General features: G+C 39.4%; 1 protein-coding gene across 1 annotated transcript in view; it reads left to right on the forward strand.

Moving 5' to 3' along the window:
• Positions 1-24,017, forward strand: part of PAWR (pro-apoptotic WT1 regulator) — a 118,433-nt gene that overhangs the window by 91,730 nt on the left and 2,686 nt on the right. The window contains 3 exon segments of the mRNA XM_008143818.3: positions 1,893-1,927; positions 21,980-22,127; positions 23,894-23,998. Of these exon segments, the coding sequence (XP_008142040.3) occupies positions 1,893-1,927; positions 21,980-22,127; positions 23,894-23,998 (288 nt within the window).

Consider the following 24,017-nt stretch of genomic DNA (forward strand, 5'->3'; position numbering starts at 1 on the left):
CCAGATGGCTAATGTGTTGGCTGTTGTCATTTTTTAAATTTGACAATCTAAGGGACAAGAGGTCAGTGCCCTGACTAAATAGTCAGGTGTTTCATGTTTTAAAATTCAGCACACCGTTGCAAATAGCTGGTCTAAAGTTTACTTTGCCTAGCAAGTAAAAAATAGCTGATGCCCAAGGGTACAATGTCTTTGAACCAACTGGCAAAGCATGGCTTCCCCAGAGGTAATTCTGCTAAGTCACACAGTGGTACTTCTAGTGTCCTGTCACCTGGTTACTCCCGTAATGGGTTAATTACAAAGGAGTTGTGCTAACTTTTTTATTCACCTATGCTATTTAATTTCCACAATAGTCCAGTAAAATAGATATTGGCTGTTACTCCTTTTTGAAGATGAAGAAACTGAGACTGATAGATGTTAAATAACTTACCCGTAGTGTTGGCACTTGGATCTCAATCTTAGTCTAACCATATGGTTTGCTGTACTGTTCCTACATTAATGTGTCCTTTATTGCACCACACAGTCAGTGCTCTCAGTCTGGAATCTGGTCATCTTATAAAGAGAGGTTATTATCTGACTTTAATTATATCTGAAATTTTTTCATTGTAGGGTCTTTCTTGGAGACTTTTTATGATTAAATAGAAAAAAAGAGTTATCGGTGTTTACAAGAATCACCATTTAATTTTGACCAGTTTTTATAAAATGATAATGTAAAAATATTGGGAGAGCCTGGGCAAGATAATAATTTTTCCACCCCAGTGATTAATACTAACTTACAGCAATTTTTTTGTACTTTAGAATCAGCATAAAAAAATACATTCTCACTTTTTATTTTTAGCTGTCTTTAAAAATGAGCAATGGTTATTTTATATATACTAGCGTTCCTGTTGCAGGAAAAATCCTGCAATAGGGTTTCCTGCTGCACTCTACCCTGCCCCGCCTCCGCTCCTCCCTTGTCTCCCGGCCCGCCTTCTCTGCCAGCCCGCCCTGCTCTCCTTCCTTCTCCCCCGGCCCCACCTCCGCTCCTCCCTTCTCCTCCCCCTGGCTTGCTTGCTTCTCTGCAGCTTTGCTCCCTTCAGCATCAAATTACCCCAACAAAGATGGTGGCTAATTTGCATGCTAATTTGCTGTCTTGATATGCAAATTAGCTGCCATCTTTGTTGGGGTAATTTGCATGCTCGCCCTGATTGGTTGGTGGGCGTGGCTTGGGCATAGCAAAGGTGCAGTCAGTTTGCATATTTGTCTATTATAAGGTAGGATGGTGAATTGTAGCTTTTTTAAAAAAAATTGAGGCCATAAAAAAAGACTGGAAAGGATTATAATTGTTTCATATTTTATTTTTATTTATTTATTTATTATTTATTTATTTATTTATTTATTTTTAAAAAAATATATTTTATTGATTTTTTGCAGGGAGGAAGGGAGAGGGATAGAGAGCTAGAAACGTCGATGAGAGAGAAACATCGACCAGCTGCCTCCTGCACACCCCCCACTGGGGATGTGCCCGCAACCAAGGTACATGCCCTTGACCAGAATCGAACCCGGGACCTTCCAGTCCCCAGGCCGATGCGCCATCCACCGAGCCAAACCGGTTTCGGCTTGTTTCATATTTTAATGTTCATTGACTTTCAGAAATATTTAAAGGTGATGGTTGATGAACGATGCTTCCTTTATTTTCTTAGCTTTTATACAATTTTAAAAAAGTGATTGGTTTTGTCTGAAATGTCAGATGTAGAGTCTTGTTTTGTTTGACCAGCAGGGCAAATTTTTAAAAGTAATTGTTCTAAATTATTTTCTTTCAAAATGAGATATTTTCTATCAACTGTTTTATGTAATCTAGAATCATGTGCTTGCACACACATTCAAACTGATATGTCATTATTTTTATTTCACAGGAGCCATCTAGAACAGTTTCAGGCAGATACAAAAGGTAAGAATCCTTAAGTTATGACTTACAACATATTGTAGACATGAGTGTAATGTCTGTCTCACCATGGCTTAACTAACTAGAACTGTTTTGAGCAGCTTTTTGAAAAATAAGAAACCTTTATATTATGCTTTTAAAAAGAAATTACACTGTAAGTAGGAGTGTAATGTCTGTCTAACCATGACATATTCTGGCGTACCTTGCAGTCTTTGAAACTGTATACGCTGTGAATTTGTATGGGCCTGATGAACTTAGCAAAATATAAACTTAGGATCATTTTCCCTTATGTGTTTAAAAATTGAAAATACCACCTATATTAATTAGCTTGGGCTACCATAACAAAAAACCATAGACAGGATTGCTTAAACAGAAACTTATATTTTCACAATTCTGGAGGGATGTAAAGTCCAACATCAGGGTTGCCAGCATGATTGGGTTCTGATGAAGGTTGTCTTCCTGACTTGCAAATGACTGCCTTCCTGCCTTTCCTCAAATGGTGGAAAGAGAAAGAGTGGCTTCTGTGTCTCTTTTGATAAAAACACTAATCCCATTGTGAGGGCCCCATCCTCACGACCTCATATAAACCTAATTACCTCCCAAAGGCTCTCCTTTCAAATATACCATTACATTGAGGGTTAGGGCTTTACCATGTGCATTTTGGGTGGGTGCAGTTCAGTCCTTTTCTTAGTTTGTTCAGGCTGCTATAACAAAGTACCACAGACTGGGTAGCTTAAATTTATTTCTCATGGTCCTGGAGGCTGGCAGTCAGAGATCAGAGTGCCGTTTTGTTCAGGTTCTGGTCAAGGTTGTCTTCTGGGTTGCTGACTGACAACTTCCTGCTCTGTCCTCAAATGGTGGAAAGGGCTAGGGAGCTCTGTAGGGTCTCTTTTATAAGTGCACTAATTCCATTCATGAGGACTTCACCTTCATGACCTAGGCACCTCCAAAGACCCCACCTCCTAATACCATTACATTGGGCATTAGTATTTTGACATGAATTGGGGGTTGGTGTGTGTGGGGGTGGGGGCGCAAAGTAACAGACATTCAGACCACAGTAAGTCCATAGCACCACCTCTATACAATGAGTAGTGCTTTCACCAGAAAGTGGGTTTTAGTGTGTGTGCACATATATACTTAGAAAATCAGAATTCGGTACGAGAAGTTGTTTAATGCAAATGCCTGGGATGTTAGCTTTCTTCCCTGTTGAAGCCATAAAGGTTGCAGAAGATGGGCTCATACTTGTGCTAATAATTAGGGAATAATTATAAATCTTATCAAGTGCTTATAATGCCCAAAATGCTTTACATAGGTATCTCATTTAATTCTCACAGTTATCTTATAAGGTACAATATTTAGTTTCATTTCATAGGTGAGGGGTTAAAGAGGTAGAATAATTTTACTGAGGTTACTAAGCTAGTCAACTGAGGAATCTAGATTTGAACTCAGGCAATCTGACTCCAGAACACACATGCTTGTAGATGACCATCTCCCTAGATTTATACATATAAGACCTTTGTTTTTCTCTATGTGTATATTAAAGTTTAGAATATTTGATTAAAAGTTTTGTTTATTATATCTCATCTAAAATAAAACATTGATTAAGAGGAGCTCTAATTTTAATACTTAGCCATCCCCTCTTACCAGCAGATGTTGTATTCCAAGACCCCAGTGGGTACCTGAAACCATGTGTACAGAATCCTTTATATACTATGTTTCCTCCTATACTTGCCTACCTATGATACAGTTTAATTTATAAATTAGGCACAATAAGAAATTAGCAGCAACAATTAATAATAAAATAGAACAATTAGTATACTAATATGAATATAGTCTCTATCTCAAAATATCTGATAGTACTATACTCATTCTTCTTTTGTGATAATGTGAGATGATACCATGTCTATGTGATGAGATGAAGTGAGGTGAATGATGTAGGTATTGTGACATAGCATTAGGCTATTATTGACTTTATGGTGATTTTTAAGAATCACTTTACTGCTTCTCTGTGGCATGTCGGAATTGTCAGCCTCACTACTCTTGGCTTTGGGGCTATTATTAGGTAAAATAAAATAAGAGTTAAACAGGAGCACTGTGATATCTCAACAGTCAATCTAATAACTGAGATGGCTATTACGTGACTGGATAGGTAGTGTATAATAGAGTGGATACACTGGACATGTGGGTGAGTCACATCCTAGATGGCTCGATTTCATCACATTACTCAGAATGGCTTGCAATTTAAAACTTATGAATTGTTTACTTCTGGAATTTTCCATTTAATATTTTCAGAATACAGTTGACCATGGGTAACTGAAACTGAAAAGTGAAACAGTGGATAAGGGGGGAATACTGTATTCTATCGAAATCACTCTTATCTTGAACATCTCTCACATGTTCACTGACTCCCTTTTTAAAATGTTTAAATAACTTTGAGAAATTATAGCCATCACTTGGTATACTTTGGGGATTGGTTCTAGGACCCTACTTAGGAGCCAAAATTTAGGGACACTCAAGTTACTATATAAACGCATGGACATTCTCCTGAACACTTTAAATCATCTGTGGATTATTTATAACTAGAGGCCCGGTGCACGAAATTCGTGCACGGAGGGGGGGTTGTCTCTCAGCCCAGCCTGTACCCTCTCCAATCTGGAACTCCTCAAGGGATGTCCGACTAAACGGGCAGTCGGACATCCCTCTCACAATCCAGGACTGCTGGCTCCCAACTGCTTGCCTTCCTGCCTTCCTGATTGCCCCTAACCGCTTCTGCCTGCCAGCCTGATCACCCGGTAACCACTCTGCTGCCAGCCTGTTTGCCCCCAACTTCCCTCCTCTGCCGGCCTGGTCACCCCTAACTGCCCTCTCCTGCCGGGTTGATCACCTCCAACTACCCTCCCTTGCAGGCTTGGTCCCTCTCAACTGCCCTCTCTTGCAGGCCAGGTGCCTCCCAACTGCCCTCTCCTGCTGGCCATCTTGTGGTGGCCATCTGGTGTCCACATAGGGGCAGGATCTTTGACCACATGGGGGCAGCTATATTGTGTGTTGCAGTGATGATCAATCTGCATAGTACTCTTTTATTAGATAGGATAGAGGCCTGGTACAGGGGTGGGGGCCAGCTGGTTTGCCCTGAAGGGTGTCTCTGATCAGGGTGGGGTTCCCTTGGGGCGTGGGGCAGCCTGAGCAAGGGGCCTGTGATGGTTTGCAGGCGGGCCACGCCCCCTGGCAACGCAAGCGGAGGCCCTGGTATCTGGAATTTATTTTCCTTCTACAATTGAAACTTTGTAGCCTGGAGCAGAGCCAAGCCTGGGGCTCCCTCCGAGGCCCGAAGCCATTTGTGTTGGGATTATAATTGAAACTTTGTTGCCTTAAGCGGGTGGGCCCGGCCAGGGTGTGTGGAAAGCTTTGCTTCTCCTGTTGCCGGCGGCAACCCTGGCCTGCTCTCTCAAGCTCCATTCTGCCGCCATTTGTTTGAATTTGTTTACCTTCTATAATTGAAACTTTGTAGCTTGAGTGGAGGCTTAGGCCTGCAACGGCTGGCAGAAAGCTTGGCTTCCTCTGTTACCTAGGAAACCTTGCTCTCTGTGGCTGTAGCCATCTTGGTTTGGGTTAATTTGCATACTCGCTCTGATTGGGTGGTGGGCGTGGCTTGTGGTTGTGTCGGAGGTATGGTCAATTTGCATATTTGTCTATTATTAGATAGGATGGCTAATACAATGAAAATGCTATGCAAGTAGTTGTTATGCTGTATTATTTAGGGAATAGTGACAAAAAGTCTGTACATGTTCAGTATAGATGCAACTCTCATGGATGGGCCTAACTACATAGCACACATTAGCAACAACGTAACATTTTTTTTCTGAATATTTTACATCTAAGGCTGGTTGAATTTGTGGATGTGGAGCCCTTGGATGCCTGTATTTGGAGATGTAGGAGGTCATGAAATTTCTGAAACTCAAGGTTTAGGAAAGATGGATCAGTGTCATGTTTGTAGGTTATTTTTCCAATGTGTAATTTTCTTAATAGAATGTTTTCTTGGTTAAGTTTAAAGTATATTGGTTAAAATAAAATTATTTTTAAAAAACTGACATTGTTAGATGTGTGGCTGTGGATATCCTGCTTGGTGTGATATCTAATTAAAACCTTGGTTTTTTTTTTTCCCCTGAATGACTTGCAAAGGGCAGGACTAGACAGGGTATATAATTTACCATTCTTCTTAAAGCATGTAATTTAACCATTAGGAATGGCACTGATTAAGAAACAGGGGAAGCAAGTTAAGACAGATAATATGTTTTATCATTCTCACATAGTAATTAACTGGTCCTTTTGTTTTCACAAATTTTTTAATACACTTGATTATTTTATTAAGTAACATTTATGCACAGTGGTAAGTGTGCTTCTAAGTTGGCCTCCTCTCCAGTAACATTAATAGGTTATATTTATGTAGCTTTTAATGGTATACAGAGCACCTGCACATACCTTACCCAACAATAGCCTCATCAGGCACCTGGACAGGCATCTTCATTCCAAAATGAGGAAAATAGTTTTAGTTCCATGAGTCCTTTATTATATCACACTAGGGGCCCGGTGCACAAAATTCATGCACGGGGGGTGGGTACCTCAGCCCGACCTGCACCCTCTCCAATCTGGGAGCCTGCAGGGGAGCCCTCTCTAATCCGGGAGTTTCTGTCTGTCTTTGTAATCATATGAGCGAATTGTCAGAGACCCCAACCCAGTTTGGTTTGGTGCTCACAGAATAATAGAGGTCTTTTTTTTTTTTTTTCTTTGCTCCATTGGTGGAGATTTCCTAGAAGTTGCAGGATATCTTCCTTTTAATCTTTCCTCAACACTGACTTTACTTATGTCTCTCACCTTTGCTTTCCCTCCATTCCCCACCCGCAAAAGTAACTTGCTCCAGGCTCACTTTGCTCTAGTGTCTAGGACAGTGGTTCTCAACCTTCCTAATGCCGCAACCCTTTAATACAGTTCCTCGTGTTGTGGTGACCCCCAACCATAAAATTATTTTCGTTGCTACTTCATAACTGTAATTTTGCTACTGTTACGAATCGTAATGTAAATATCTGTGTTTTCCGATGGTCTTAGGCGACCCTGCTAGCGGTTCTCAATCTGTGGGTCGCGACCCACAGGTTGAGAACCACTGTTGTAGAGCCTAAGACCATCGGAAAACACAGATATTTACATTACGATTCATAACAGTAGCAAAATTACAGTTATGAAGTAGCAACGAAAATAATTTTATGGTTGGGGGTCACCACAACACGAGGAACTGTATTAAAGGGCCGCGGCATTAGGAAGGTTGAGAACCACTGGTCTAGGAGATCCCGCAAAGCATCTGCCACCAGAACTACGATTCCCAGCATTCCTGGTGCTCCCCGCGCTCTGGGCTTCCACTTCCGGTCCAGGGGCTGAAGAAACCAAAAGAACTGGGAACTTCAGCCACCCCCAGGCCAGGCTGACAGGACCGGACACTCCAATGGTGTCCCCATGACCCCGGCTGCTCAGCACCGGTGTGTGCACTGCCCACAGGCCCTCCATCTTTGTCAGGTTAATTTGCATACTCCTGATTGGCTGTGGGCGTTGTGGACGTATGGTCAGTTTACATATTTGTCTATTTTTAGTATAGATTCCCTCTGAGCAGAAATTAGCTAAGTTACAAGAGAGGAAATATTTTTTTTAAGTTTTTAAAATTACCATAGAGGGAAATTGTTGTTCATATGCAGAGCATTGGACACATCAGGATATGAATATTAGGAAGAATTAGTGTTACCTTAGCTGAAATGTAGGTGAAAAATTCTATTTCATATATATAATGTTTCATGTAATTATTGTTCTATAACTATAATTCATAGAGCTTTATCAGAACTTTTCTTCTCTTACAATTTTGTTTTGCAGTTACTGAAAATGATCAGGGTAGAACTTTTATACAACTTAGAATTGTTTATTTTAAAAGCAATTCTTACTACTGAATATTTGGATTAGAAAAACCCACACAGATCAATTACTATTAACATTCTATTTATAGGTTTTTTATTTGTATAACTGTGTGGATAATGGACATAAACTTTTGCATTCTATTGTGCTCCATAGTTGATGTAAAACAAGTATCTTCAGCTTTTAAGTTGTATAGAGAATGACTGCTATTAACTGAGCAATCTCTGCTTTTCTCCTTTTCATTGAAGTGTAGCATAAGTATTCCAGAGACCCTCACTATAACTGTTTTGGGGACCCATAAACTTTTGTTTTGTTTTGCCATAATTTCTTTATTTTGAGAAAATGTGACTATGATTCTTTTCCTTAAGGACCAGCATTCTCTTCCAAAGTCAGTTGTGCTAAAATGTTTGTTTTGATAATTTGAATTTGTCCCAGTTGATATATTAGGGAACCATTTGACTGTAACACAAAATTTGAGTTTGCTAATGCAGAATTTTAATTTTGTTCATGAGAAACAGTAGGTACACTCAGAAAACTGTACCTAGCTCAACCAAGCCACATAGAAATGCACAAACCACACACCTCAAACGTCATACCTCACTGTGAACCACAGCTGTCCACATGTGGTGTTAGAAGAACTTCTAATTTCAGAAGACCCTCCTTTTCATACTTCACTTAATGTGTAAATAAAAGAAGTGTCACTTTTAAAAGATAACTGTATATCTTGAATTATGTCAGATCTCTTGTTTTTGAACTAATATAGAGAGAAGTCAGACCTTTAATTGTCATGTGAATCTTAATGCACTTTCATAGGAAATTGAATAGGCCCTATTTAAGTTTAGAAAGTGAATAATTTATTTAGAAACATAATATTCATACAGAGATTTAAGATAATATTCATACAGAGATTTAAGCAGTTGTAACACAACTGTTAATTTTTTTTTCTAAATGGAAGTTACTTTATAACCACTGTTATAAAACCAGTAGTTCTTGTTTGCACATGTGTTTAAAGAACCACTTAGTCACAAGAAACTTCCTTAGTTTGTAGGTCAGGGGTTACACCAAAACATCATCCTTGAAAAGTAAGAAATTTCAGACTAAAGACCAAATGTATCTCCCAGTCTTCTTGAGCTGTATGTGAACTTTTCTAAAGAAACTTGTTCCTTCTCAAGATCTTTTATGGCTGTACTAGAGGCCCAGTGCACGAATTCGTGCACGGGTGGGGTCCCTTGGGATGGCCTGCAGGGATTGGGCCAAAACCTGCAGTCCAACACCACCTGCAGCTCCTACCTGCCATTCCCGCTCATCCCGACCCCATTGCACCTGCTGTGGGCTTGCGCCCAATCAGTCCCGATCGGGAGAGATTTGCGGAGGCACTGCCGCCACAGTGGTGCTCGCCAGCCATGAGCCCTGTGTCTGGTGCCCTCCCAAGGGGAATGGCCTGCAGGATTGGGCTGAAGGCGGCTCTCTGACATCCCTCCAGAGGTCCCAGATTGTGAGAGGGTGCAGGCCAGGCTGAGGGGCCCCACCGGTGCACGATCGGGGCAGCGGAGGGATCATGGGAGGGCTCCAGGGCATGTCTGGCCCCATCTCATCTAGTCTCGATTGGCCGGACCCCAGCAGCAAGCTAACCTACCAATCGGAGCATCTGCTCCCTGGTGGTCAGTGACCATCATAGCAACTGGTCGACCAGTCAACTGTCTGCCCCCTGGTGGTCAGTGCACATCATAGCAAGCGGTTGAGTGGCCTTATAGAATATCATTAGCATATTATACTTTGATTGGTTAAACAGTCAACCAGTCATCGGACCACCAGACACTTAGCATATTAAGCTTTTACTATATAAGATTAGCATCCAATCTAATAAAAGAGTAATATGCAAATTGACTGTTACTCCAACACACCAGATGGCCCCCCATGTGGTCAAAGATGGCCGCCCCCATGTGGACACAAGATGGCCAGCAGGGGAGGGCAGTTGTGGGCGATCAGGCCAACAGGGGAGGGCAGTTAGGGGGGACCAGGTCTGCAGGAGAGGGCAGTTTGGGGGGACCAGGTCTGCATGGGAGGGCAGTTGGGGGGACCAGTCCTACAGGGGAGGGCAGTTTGGGAGTACCAGGCCTGCAGGGGAGGGCATTTGGGGGTGGACCAGGCCTGCAAGGGAGGGCTGTTAGGGGGGAACAGGCCTGCAGGGGAGGGCAGTTGTGGGGAGCAGGCCTGCAGGGGAGGGCTGTTGTGGGGAGCATGCCTGCAGGGCAGGGCAGTTGAGGGCAACCAGGCCGGCAGGTTAGGGCAGTTAGGGGCAATCAGGCCGGCAGGGGAGCAGTTAGGCGTCGATCAGGCTGGCAGGGGAGTGGTTAGGGGGTGATCAGACTGGCAAGCAGAAGTGGTTAGGGGCAATCAATCAGGCAGGCGAGCGGTTGGTAGCCAGCAGTCCTGGATTGTGAGAGGGCAGTCGGGCATCCCTCGAGGGGTCCCAGATTGGAGAGGGTGAAGGCTGGGCTGGGATCAGGCTTAAACGGGCAGTTGGACATCCCTCAAGGGGTCCCAGATTGGAGAGGATGAAGGCTGGGCTGAGGGACACCCCCCCCTCCATGCACGAATTACGTGCACCGGGCCTCTAGTCTATATATATAAAAAGCCGGTGACCGTAACAGCCATAATGACCGGTCACTGTGACGCCCACTGTGGCCAGCGAACCGGCCGATCGGGGTGGGGCAAACTGGCCAACCTCTCGGCCCCTCACCCCTGCCAACCTGCCCCTGATTAGACTCTCTCACCCCAATCAAGAGCTGGCTGCTGGCCAAACGCCCCCTCGCTTTTCCCCTGGCCAGCCCTGCCCCTGATCAGCCCGCCCTACCACGATAGGCCCGCAGCCCCTCCCCCTGGCCGGCCTGCCCCTGATTGCACCCCCTACCCCAATAAGGGGCGGGGCTGGGTGGCCAACCTCCTGCAGGACCCCCCCCCCCCACGGCTGTCCCATCCCTGATCGCACCCCCCTCACCCCATCAGGGGCAGGGCCGACTGGCCAACTACTCATGGCCCCTCCCCCAGGCCGCTGGCCCTGATTGGTACCCCCAACTCTGTTCAGTGGTGGAGCCGGCCAGCCCACCACCCACAGCCCCTCCCAATGGCTTGCCCCACCCCCAATTAGCTCCCCAACCCCAATTGGGGGTGGGGCCCACCAGCCAATTGCCTGTGACTCCTTTCTCCAGCTGGCCTGGTGCTGATCGGGCTCTGATGGGGGCGGGCCGGCCAGCCAACCTCCCGCCATCTCCTCCTCCCAACAGGCCCAGCCCCGATCTGCCCCAATTGGGGCCGGGCCAGCCGGACCCCACCTGTGCACGAATTCATGCACTGGGCCTCTAGTATCTATATTTTACCAAATGCTGTAATGATACAATAGCTTTGGCTCTTCTGGTTAATGTATTTTGCAAATGGATAGGAAAGTCACAAAATGATATTTTAAAAGTAATTGAGGTACTGGTAATTTTCGTGGTCTGAATTCTTCTCTGCTGTATTTGTGAACTTTTTTCTGTGTTGTAAATATTAGCTAAGATTTATATAGTGTTCATTATATATCAGACACTATTCAAAGTACTTGCCATATATGTTAATTCAGTCAATTCTGCAATAACCTCATGAGGGAGATGTTTTATTATCTCTGTTTTACAGATGAGGAAACCAAGGTACAGTGAAGTTGAATGACTTGTGTGAGATCAGACAGTTATTAATTGACTGATTTTTTTTCAGCATATGTTGCTTTATCTCATAATACTATTAATTTGCCTGGTATGGGTAGAATGTAGAATGTTTGTTTTACAATTTGATTTGGCTTATTTTGACTTCAAGTAACTAAAAAGTAGGTACTAGTAACTGGATTTTTTTCTGTTTAACATGGATTGTTGTTTTATTTTTTGGTTTTGTTTTGTTCTTTAACTTCTACATATGTGGACATAGATTTCACAGAGTCTGTTTAGCTAATTTTAATTTGTTTTAGCTACAAGATCTAAAATATCTTTATAATCAAGAAAGATAATTTATGTTAATAATATTTGGCATAAGTATTTAAGTGCATTTTATGTACAGTATTATATTTCCTTGGAAATTAACCACTAATCTGGACATGCTATTCTATAAAATAACTTTATTGAGATATAATTCAAATATCAAAATTAATCCTTTGAAAATGTACAGTTCACCAGTTTATAGTACATTGACAGGTTGTACAACCATCACCACTATCTAGTTCCATAACTACCCCCTACCCCACCAAAAAAAGGGGTGGGGTAAACCACATACCCATTAACAGTTAACCCCCAACCTAGCCCTTAGCAACCAGTTCTCTGTTTTCTGTCTTCATAGGTTTGCCTGTGTTGGATATTTCATATAAATGGAATCATACAATATATGGCCTTTTGGTTTGGCTTCTTTCAATCTACATAATGTTTTTAAGATTTATTCATATTAATAGTAGCATGCTTGATTATACCACATTTTGGTTAATCATTCATCAGTTGATGGACATTAGGTTGTTTCTACCTTTTGGTTAATATTATTATATTGGAATACATAACATAATATGCTATAAACATTCATGTGTAAGTTTTTGTGTGATTCCTATTTTTCATATTGCTTAGTTGAAAAATCAAAATGGATTTTTATGTTTAATATTTGTTTAATGTTCTGAGGTGCAAGGTACGTGTCTGGGGCATGTATGCTAAGATAATGAGGAGTGTATAATTTTAGCTTTTCTTACCAAATACAGTGACCTAAATATGGAAGGCTGTTTTGTTTTCTGTATTTGTTTTGTCCAGGTCTCAGGTAGTGAAATTTAAACAACTGATGAGATAACTATCATATTTAATCTCTTTAGGGTAATTCACTATACCCGAAATATATACCAGAAATGAGCATGTATAATGACCCCTAACTGGAAAAACTTACATTTTCAGTGAGATAGGTTATAAGCTATAACATTAATATAAATAGTTACAGTGCAGACATTGAACTGATGCTATAGAAAATTATTAATTGTATAGGAAAATTATTTATATTAAGTGGGGAGAGGAAGAGCATATTACAAAAAATATAATATTGAAACAAAGTCTAACATAGTATTCTTAACTTGAAATCTATTGATGCTCTACAAAAATTCTGTGTAAAAGAATATAATGTTTATCTGGGAGAAGAGCTATATTTTTCATTAGATTTTCAAAGGGATGTACAATCCAAAAAGATTGAGAACTGCTAACATGTTACAGTAAAATGTATTGGTAGTTATCTCTGGCTTGTTGGGGTTACTGGAGATACTTATATTTTTCATTTTCTACAGTAAATATGTATCACAGAGTTGATTTTGATTTTTAGTTGTTGCTTTGTGTGGGGTATGCATTTAAAAGGAAGAAGAGAGAGAAGACCTTTGCGAGTAAGGGGCTGTTTTGAGGAGTGGGAGTGGTGGTGAGGAAAATATGAAGGCCAATCATGGAATTGTTGGTAACTTAGGAATTTCTTGATTCATCCAACACTTCTAAGTATTTTGATATTCATTCTAAAAGTAGGATTTTACTCATGAGTCTTGTATTTCTTTTAATTGCTAAGATTTAAAATATCTATTTTAGTGGAAAATTCCTCTAGCTGTAATTTCACAATGCTGCCGGTCTTGTTCTCATGATACTTTTAGAAGAACAGTGTTTATTCTTCCCCTACATGACTCCTCCTACTCTTTCCACAGAAGATGTGAAAATTCCCAGAGGAGGAAAACTTTCGGTAGATTGTAGTATTTATCTTTAATGATACTCTGTATTCTTTTTCCTTTTCTGAACATTATAGTTAATATGTTTGTAGCTAAGGGCAGAGCCTGGGTAATTCTTTTTGGAATCCCATTAGAGATTTGTGTTAACATTCCTGAGTAGAATGTTACAAACTTTTTGGAGTTAATGAAACAATTTTATTTTCTGGGTATTTTGTACTGCACATATCAGACCTTCAAAATAGGTTAAAAAACATTTCTGTTTCTAGAATAAACAAAGCTAAATTTGGCAGTAAGATCAAGTAACACAATTATTTACAGCTCTGACAGTATTCCTCACAAACCTAATCTGAATGTGGATAAAGCACTGATTTTGTTTTCTAATAATAATTATTCCTTGTTTTTAATTTGCATAATGATATCATTTATGTATCAACAAGCCAAATATGCAGTATTTTAAAATTTGTTAATAGGTTAAACTTTTAAAAATACTGTTTTAAGCTTGTACATGAATGCTATTAAGGGATATCCATATTTCTAGGTTTTCGTTTGCAGTTGTCAGCATTGTAGTTTCTATTTGAATAATCTTATGGTTGATGCATATAATTGGACTTTCTTTAAGTGAAAAGAAATCATTTAAAATTATTCTAATGCTCTTATATAATATGATGTGGTTTCAATGATACTTTACTCTCCTGATTTTCTTCCTACCGTTTTGTTGGCATTTCTCAGTCTTATTTGTAGTTCTTCCTTTCCTGTACTTACTTGTTCTTTGTGTATTGGTGTTAGCTCTCTACTTGAGACTTTATTTCTTATAGCTTCGTACATTTTATTTTCATTAGTCTTTTACAGTATTATATTTAACTAGAGGCCCAGTGCATGATTGAATCATGCACATGTAGGGTCCCCTACATGCTTTAGCTTTTCGCGGTGGAGCTGGGTGCCTGTCCGCTGGTGCACCAGGCCTTTCAGAAGCCTCCGGCTCGGTGGAGGCTTCTGAAAGGCCTGGTGCCGGAGCAGACAGGCACCCAGCTCCCCCACTTGTGATGGTCCGCGGCCGCTGAGGGGGGCTGCCGCGGACACCTGGCTACCCTGCCATTGAGAGGCGCAGCTGGGTGTCCGCGGCAGGCCCGCTCAGTGGCCGTGGATCTGGCCGTTGAGAGGCACAGGGGGCGGGAGTCCCGCCCCCTGCGCCTGTCAACAGCAGGGTAGCCCCCCTCAGTGGCAGAGGATCCGTGCCTCTCAATGGCCTGATAGGCCACCCCGAGTCCCGCCCCCCAGCCTCCCGCCGCCCAATCGTGGGCGTAGCGGAGTGATGGTAATTTACATGTTACTCTATTATTAGATAGGATAGCAACATAGTATACCATTGGATGTATATACCAACATTTATTAAACAGTCTACTTGTGTTACATGTGTAGATTTTTTCCAGTTTTTGATTAAAATACTTTAATATCTTTGTATCTAAATAATTGTACATAGTCTTGATTATTTCTTTAGGATAAATTCAATATTGGCCAGTTTCATTGTTGGAAACAAGCAAAACAACTTTATTATCTTTTCTGTGTATTTTTTTTCAGAAATCACCTTCACTCCAATGACCTCAGTTACTATCTATAAATATGCTGATGTGTTCAGATCATTAGCTCTATCCCTGTATAACCAACAACTTTTAAATATCTACTTTTAGGTATCACAGAGGCATCCCAAACTCAGCATGTTCAAAAGTAAACTTGTGAAACTTGATGGATTTTAGTAGTTGGCATAAACATCCATCTACTCTTGCTCAAGCCAGAAATCTGGGCATTGGTTATAAACCCCCCCCTTTTTTTTTTAACTACTTCAGCTAAAACTAATCATTTATGGTGCCTTGTTATCTCCTGTGTATCTCCAGTACCAGCATACCAATCTCTTACATAGATGATACAATAGCCTCTAAACTGGACTCCCTGCCTCCAGTTTGCTTATCTCCAGAGCATTTTGTTAAAATTGTCACTTTTCTTGCTTTAATGTCTTCCCATGACCTTCAGATGATGCCTGCGCTAGTCTTCAAGGAAAAGTGATGCACAAGATAATGTATAAAGCTTCTACTTATATTTATCATTTAATATAAAAAACATTAAGACATTAGTACTTAATAGCTAGTACTGTGTATTACTCATTACCCTTGTTCTATATGTGAGATGGTCATTTGGTCCTGGAGGTATCCTGAGGGAAGCGTTTTGTTTGTTCACTTTCTGAATGTTGCACAGTACTGAAATTCGAATTAAATAGATTTATGAATTATCTAGTTTAACTAATACTTAGAAAATTGATAAGTCTAGGTGGAATTTAAGGAGAATATCCAATCAAGTATATAAGGACAAAGGATCACATGTTAGTTCAGCTGGCAAGATACACAGAATCAGATCTGTTTTTAAAAACAGCAAAAAATCTTTGTTTACTTTGGAATTTTTAGTGAAATATTTTAAATATTTAAATTTTTATTGTGAGGCATCTCTTTCTGGTAGCATAACCATAAAATCAAATATGAAAATTGATCTTAGAACTAGCTCTTTGAATCTCTGTGACAAAGTATTAAAATATCCTAAAAAGTGATGAAGCATTTTCAGTTATACTTTCATTAAAAATGTCATAGTCCATATAGATAGGTGGAACAACAAATTGATGTTTCTCTCTCTCTCTCTCTCTCTCTCACACACACAAATAAATACATTTTTTTTCAATGTTATGGTCAGTGCTTTGTGAAAACAAAAATTTTGTACCTTAAAAAATTAAAATATAAGCTTTAAATTCTTTTCATCCCTTATGTTCTGTTTTTGTGATACAGATAATATTTATTTTAATAATGTGATTATATAATAAATCACTGATTTATCTGTATATAATGCATATTGAATATATATTTTTATAATAATGAATATATAACATGTATTATATAGTTATACATAATATGGTTATATTGTAAATCATATTATAAGAATAGTACATAAATAAACGTACACACCAACATGGGTATGTAGTGAACAAAATTTGAAGACCATAAGTTTAAATTCTTACAAAATGACTTTCAGGTTTTCCACTTTTTCAGTGTCATATCACTTCTCTTAAATAGGCCATGTGCTCTTTGTTTCTAGACATTTGCACATTCTTAGTCCTCTTCTGAGTTTTAAACTTTCTGTAGCAGTTATACCACTCAAAGTATGGTCCTTGAACTATTGGTCATTACCAGTCCATAGCTAGATAAGAACTTGAAGTAAATATTTAGAAGCTTGAATTGCATTTTGATATTGTCATCATATGCAACTGCATTATCAGTGGAATCTCTTTTGAACTGAATATTGACTAGCCCAAGTCAATGATGCATGCACAATTTTTTAAATTTAATTTTTAGAGCAGTTTAAGGTTCACAGTAAAATTGAGGAGAAGGTATAAAAATTTTCCACATGCCCTTTGCCCCTCCCCCCACACACACAAATGCATAGCCTCCTCCATTATCAACATTCCCCAACAGAAAGGCACCTATGTTACAGTTGAACTTACATTGACTCATTATCACCCAAAGTGCATGGTTTACAATACAGTTCACTCTTGATGTTGTACATTGGGTTTGGACAAATGTATAAATAACATGTATCCACTATTATAGTGTCATACAAAGTAGTTTCACTGCCCTAAAAATTTTCTGTGCTCCACCTATTTACCCCCCTCCCCATTACTTCTCCCCCAACCCCTGGCAACTACTTACTGTTTTTACTCTCTCCATGTAGTTTTGCTTTTTCTACAATGCCATGTAGTTGAAGTCTATTCTCTCTTTTTCTTACTTAGCCCATGTAGGGACCTGTTGGTTTTATTAATCTTTTCAAAGAAAGAGCTTTTGGTTTTATTGATTTTTATATATTGGTTTCCTGTTTATAATTTAACTAGAGGCCTGGTGCACGGAATTGGTGCATGGGTGGGGGCAGGGTTCCCTCAACCTGGCCTGCACCTTCTCGCAATCCGGGACCCCTCGGGGATGTCCAACTGATGGTTTAGGCCCGATCCCACAGGGATCCCTGCAGGATCGGGCCTAAACTGGCTGTCGGACATCCCTCTCAAAATCTGGGACCACTGGCTCCTAACCCCTCTGACTGCCTGCCTGATCGTCCCTAACTGCTGGCCTGCCTGCCTGATTGCCCCTAACCGCCTCTGCCTTAGCCCTCACCGCTGCAGCTTCGTCCGGAAAGTCGTTTGGCTGTCTGGTCTAATTAGCATATTATGCTTTTATTATTATAGATTGACTTCTACTCTAGTTATTATTTCATTTTTCTGCTTACTTTGGATTTAAATTTCTCTTTTCTAGTATCCAAAGGTAGAAAATTACTTAGAATATTGATTTTAGACCTTTCTTCTTTTCTAATATATGCATTCTGTGCTATAAACTTCCCTCTAAGCATCCCACTGCTTTCACTGCATCCCACAAATTTTAAGTTGTGGGTTCATTTTCATTTAATTAAAAATATTTTTAAAATTTCTCTTGAGATTTCTTCTCTGATCCACATGTAATTTAGAAGTGTGTTGTTTAATCTCCACATATTTTAAGATTTTCCAATTATCTTTGCTACTGATTTCTAGTTTAATCCTACTGTGGCCTTAGAGCAGACATTGTATGATTTCTATTTTAAATTTGTGAAGATGTGTTTTATGGCCCAGAATATGGTCTATCTTGGTGAATGTTCCATGTGAGCTTGAGCAGTATGTGTAGCCTGCTGTACATGTGTTATTTTTATATTAGTCATTTGTAACCCAAAATATTTAAGAGTTGAAGAAAATGTGAAAATTTGTTTACTTTAAAAATCTTTTCAATTTCTGCATTTGTTAGTATTATCTAAATCCAGGGAGTAAAATTTTTATTTTTTATTTTTATTCTAATTTATTTAAGATAAAACAAGCTTTAATAGACTTTTTTTTTTAAATAAGAAAAGATATCCCTTTCTGAATATGACAGTAATAGTAAACCAAGTGATGATGATGGAAGTACTATAATTTCAAAGAGATACAGAACAACAGAGTCTATACTCGTTTTGTTGGCAAGCATTGTCCTTCCTATACTGAATTCAGTGTTTAGCCTTAATGGATGTGGAAGTGCTAAAATCACAGTGAATTATTTGCAGTGATGTACTGTCTACTAAAACAATAAAACCATCAAAATTTAAGTGGCACTTATAATAGGCATGACATAAATATACTCACAACCACAAATGCATTATTTGAACGAATATTATAGTTAAGAAGCTGACAGCCAGTCTTCAGGATTTCATATGTAATCATTAGTGCATTGTGAATTTCTTTTAAAGTCTCACTTCAGGTTATACACAAATGATAAGACAAAGATACTTGCTTAGAGAAGTTGAGTGAATCTGTAGCAAAGAAGGTAGTTTGTGTAATACTTTCCAGCAATACCATAGCTTGATAAATTTAGGACCATTTAAGTGATACAGAAAACAAATTCTTCAACAAATAAGATAGCAAAGGAATTTTTGTTATAATTTAATGAACACATTGACTTTTGCTAATGTGACAGTGATATGAAGAATTTATTTTTTAACGTCCTTGATGACAGACACAACATGCTCTGAAGTATATAAAACTTTGAAGGGTTAACAAATCAACTGGTTTGAAGTTTGGCTTTCTTTTGTAGAAGTATGTTCTTATTATATAGAGCGGTGACAGGGAAAACATGCCGGAACTTGTGCCAGGATGTAAATTAATGTCCTGCTTGTTTCTTTGAGAAAGTCTTGCTATCTCAGCTGAACTAAACAGTATACTTGTTATATCAGCTAAATTAACAGTGGTTCACTAAAAGTGTGAATTAAACACTAATGCATTAAATTTGAGATTAAAAAAAAGCAAATGATAATTTGGAAGCTGCACCAATCAACTATTAATCATATGCTGAAGTAAAAAATAATGTTCAAAGGAAAATTTTCAGACAAAAGTATTTGAACTTTGGGATGAACTCGTTGTTTTTGCAAGCTAAGAAATCAGTTTGGTCCCCAGCTTTTAAAATATGTGAATTAGACTTATTTCTCTAGTAGTTCTTATTTAGTAATCTTAGTCTTCCATGTAAGGGAGACATAAAATGTTTTCAATGTTATATAAGACCAAAGAACAAAAATGAATGGAAATGTTGGGGGAAACTTCTACAAATTATGATGAGTTCCACAATATTGTAACAGTTGTCAGTAAAGTTAGTGATTTTAGTATTGCACATTTGCATAACGTTCTATCAAAAGAAAACCCATGCATAAGAAATTAATAGATCAGGAATCCATTTTTTATCAAAAGCTATTTTATATTTAACTATAAATGATTGGCAAATGGTTGAAGCTGATTACTAATGAAGGACTGAAGACGTTTTGAAAAGTGTCATTTTCTGCATTTGTGGTAAAAGTTGAAAATGAATATCCTGAGCTTGCTGAAATTGTTTTAAAATCTCTTTTATTCCTATCAGCATACATCTGTGAAACTAGTTTTTCTGTTATGAGTGCTATTTAAACAAAACATGCATGTAGTTTAGATATACCTTATCCCTTGTGAGCAGCATAATCATCAGTCCAACCTAGTAGAGGTAAGTTAACAAGTATGGTCACCAGCCTCCAGGAGAGCCCCGTAAGCCCGACCTCCTGGTATTTACACCTTGTGTAACCCCCTTCCACATTGCAACATAGTTGATGTGCTAGGATGTCATTTCTGAGATTTGGGCAGAACAGATATGCAGTGTCTGTCTTGGTTGCTATGTCACTTTCTCTCTGGAAGACAGCTGCCATATGGTGAACAGCCCAATGGAGAGGCTCACATACTGAGGAACTGAGGCTTCTGGCCAGCAGCCAGTGAGACACTGAGGCCTTTTGCAATCAGACATGTGAATGAGCTTAGAGGCAAATTCTCCAGTCCAGTCAAGCCTTCAGGTGACTTAGTAGTGTGATAGCCTATGATTGCCTATATGCATATTTCCAGTGAAAAATATGCAATTTTATGTAATTCTTTCCTTTTTTCTAATTATATTATTAAAATATAATTTTGTGGGTCAGAATCTAATAAAATATTTGGACTTGTATGGCCTCTTTTATTTTTGAAATAGTTCATTTTTATTTGATCTTTTATAAAAGTATTAGAGGTCCGGTGCATGGAATTCATGCACGGGGCAGAGGAGGGGAGGAGGGGTCCCCTCAGCCCAGCCTGCACCCTCTCCAATCCGGGACATCACTCGCACAATCCTGGACAGCTGGCTGCTAACCGCTCACCTGCCTGCCGGCCTGATTGACCCTCACTGCCCCCCCTGCTGGCCTGATCACCCCTAACTGCCTCTGCCTGCCAGCCTAGTCACCCCTAACTGCCCCCCTGCTGGCCTTATTGCCCCAGCTGCCTCCCCCCGCTGGCCTGGTCACCCCTAACTGCCCCCCGCTGCCAGCCTGGTCGCCCATCACTGCCCCCCGCCCCTGCGCTGGCCTGGTCACCCCCAACAGCTCTCCCTGCCGGTCTGGTCACCCCTAACTGCCCCCTCTGCCAGCCTGGTCACCCCTAACTACCACCCCTGCCAGCCTGGTCACCCCTGCTGGCCTGATTGCCCCAGGTGCACCCCCCCCCCCCCCCCCCGCTGGCCTTGGTCGCCCCTCACTGCCCCCACTGCCGACCTGGTCACCCCTAACTACCCTCCCTGCTGGCCTGGTTGCCCCCAACTGCCCCCCCGCCGGCCTGGTCGCCCCTCACTGCACCCCCCCCCCCCTCCCCCGGCCTGGTCACCCCCATGTAGCCTGCTGTTCAGTCGTTTGGTCATCCCTCACTAACCCCCCTGACGGCCTGGTTGCCCCACACAGCCTGTGTTCGGTCGTCCGTCCAGTTGTTTCAGTTGTGACAGCCCCTGGCTTTTTATATATTAGGATTGGTCCATGATGGATTGGAATGTTTTTAAAAAAATGAAAGTGATTCTCTATCTCAGATAATCTGCATTAATTCTCTGTCATAGTACTCTAAATTACTTTATTGTGATGATGGTCTTGCTTTGTTATAGTTAGCTATAATCTCTGTTAAGTTGAAGGGCAGGGTCTATGTCTATGTTTTCTGTTACAGTATCTAGAACAGTGTCTTGTCTTTACTAGCTATCCAGTAGATATTGGTCAAAAGAATTAATTAGTGTTTTTCACTGTGTTGGAATAATGATTAACTTTTATAGTTATGAATAAGTTGATTACTATAACCAGGTGTCCTCAGGGAATGGTAATTATTTATGGTGAACAGAAAATATTTTCAGCATTCTTCTTGCTGGGTATATTAGATGTTTTTTGAATATATATTTATTTTTTTATTTTCATAGCACAACCACTGCCTCTGAAGAAGATATCTCAAGTAGATATCCCCGAACAGATAGAAGTGGGTTCGGCAGACATAATAGAGATGCAAATGCTTCAGGTAATTTGGTCTCAAGTAACACATTGGAAAAGAAAATTGAAGATCTTGAAAAGGTATGAGTTACAAATTATTTAAGGTTGATAGAATTAATATACTATTTGGATTTTTTTTACTTGCATAGCAGCTGAGAGAGAAAATAAATTGAAATTTGTAAATTGAAAAATAAAATAAATAAATTGAAATTTAGCACTGAGCGACAGTGCTAAAAAAAAGGGAAAAGAATAAGGGCACCGATAGAAGATATCATTAGTGTTCATTGGTAATTTCCATATATAGTCAACTAGCAGCTTTGAATCACTGTCTTACGTATATTGTCTAGATGCACAGTGGCTAGGTTTACTTTCTGATTTCCTTAATATTTTCCTGTATCCTGTTCTGTTGATGTTACAACTTTTAGAAGCAGAGCCAATTCTTGTATTCCTTAATATTTAATGGCTACTCCCATCCTGCCAAGTGCTATCTTTAATATATTGAAAATAGTCCTTGCCTTTGAAATGGTTACAAGTTTTCCTGGCAGAATGCACTACTGTGTGTTTATTTTATTATCTGTACAGATTGTCATTTGTAGACTTTCTTCTGGGTTCTGAGTTAGAGCCCAGAGCCATATTTCGTGTTTGAAACCATTTAAAAAAATTTTTTTAATTAAATTTATTGGGGTAACATTTGTTAATAAACACAAAGCAATATACAGATGATGTTTGAAACAATTTTAAGAGTAAACCTATTTAGTAGTATCTTTGAGAACAATGCAAATGGATATTGGTATAAATTATCAGGTTCCTTAGAGAGTCAACCTCTAAAATTGATAATGGTACTGAATTACTTTCTGATTATTGAAAATGTTTTGTTTTGCTGAATTGAAATTATTACCTGTGATATAAAGATTATTTTTAGTAGAGATTTAATTTGTAAAGTTGTTTCTTTTATAACATTATCATTATTTTTAGTTCACATCTGAGCTTTCAAACTAGTTTCTATAAGTCTAAAGTTAAAACTTTAAGGAATACATAGTTCAGTAGGTTTCAAGGGGATTCTTCAGAAAGGTTTTGAAAGTTCTACAAGGGGATGGATTGCCTTGTTAGTGGCTGGCAGCAGTTGATTAAAGAGGCCAGCCGGCTGCTTTCGCTGAGGATTAGTAGGAAAGAAACAAGTTCTGGGTGAGACCTTTTCAGTTGTGCTTCTCTTTTGCCCCCAAGGTGGCTGACCTAGTCCAAGTCCCTGGTTTCTCTAAATAAGATTTCTTTGGAAAAGGTGTTACATCTTTTAAAAAGAAGCTTAAAAACCAGTAATCTATTTCAGTTTCTTCATTTTATCCATTGTCAGTTAACTAGCAGAGTTGGAAGTAAAACTGAGGGTCATTTTTTTTTTTCTGTTTAGACTTTTCCGTATAGCTTTCTCCTTTTCTTTTTAAAATAATTTTTTTTTTCAGTTACAATTGACATACAGTTGACATATATTAGTTTCAAGTGCATAACAAAGTAAATTTTTTAAACTATATTTTTAGTAAATTTGAATTTCTTCAAACAGATATTATCCATCAAAATATTTTATTACTAATGGTGGTGATAAGCTAAAGAGGGAACTTTGAGTATTAGTATTTGTTAAAGACTTGTGTAAACATAGATTTAATCAGAAACATATCTTACAACTCCTATGTTCCTCTCATTCTTTGGTTCTTTTCTGGGATCGATTTTTCCTTCCCTCTTCAAGTGGCAGGAAAATTCAGTGGAAATTTTCATATTTGGCAGATGTATGATACTTAAAATTATAAACCACCAATTACTTTCCAATTAATCAACTTTGTAATTATATTTACTAGGAAATATTAAGAGAAAGGCAAGAAAACTTAAGACTTGTGAGACTGATGCAAGATAAAGAGGAAATGATTGGAAAACTCAAAGAAGAAATTGACTTGTTAAATAGAGTGAGTATTTACATATTTC

Source organism: Eptesicus fuscus, chromosome 7 (genome assembly GCF_027574615.1).
Source record: "Eptesicus fuscus isolate TK198812 chromosome 7, DD_ASM_mEF_20220401, whole genome shotgun sequence".
NCBI lineage: Eukaryota > Metazoa > Chordata > Mammalia > Chiroptera > Vespertilionidae > Eptesicus > Eptesicus fuscus.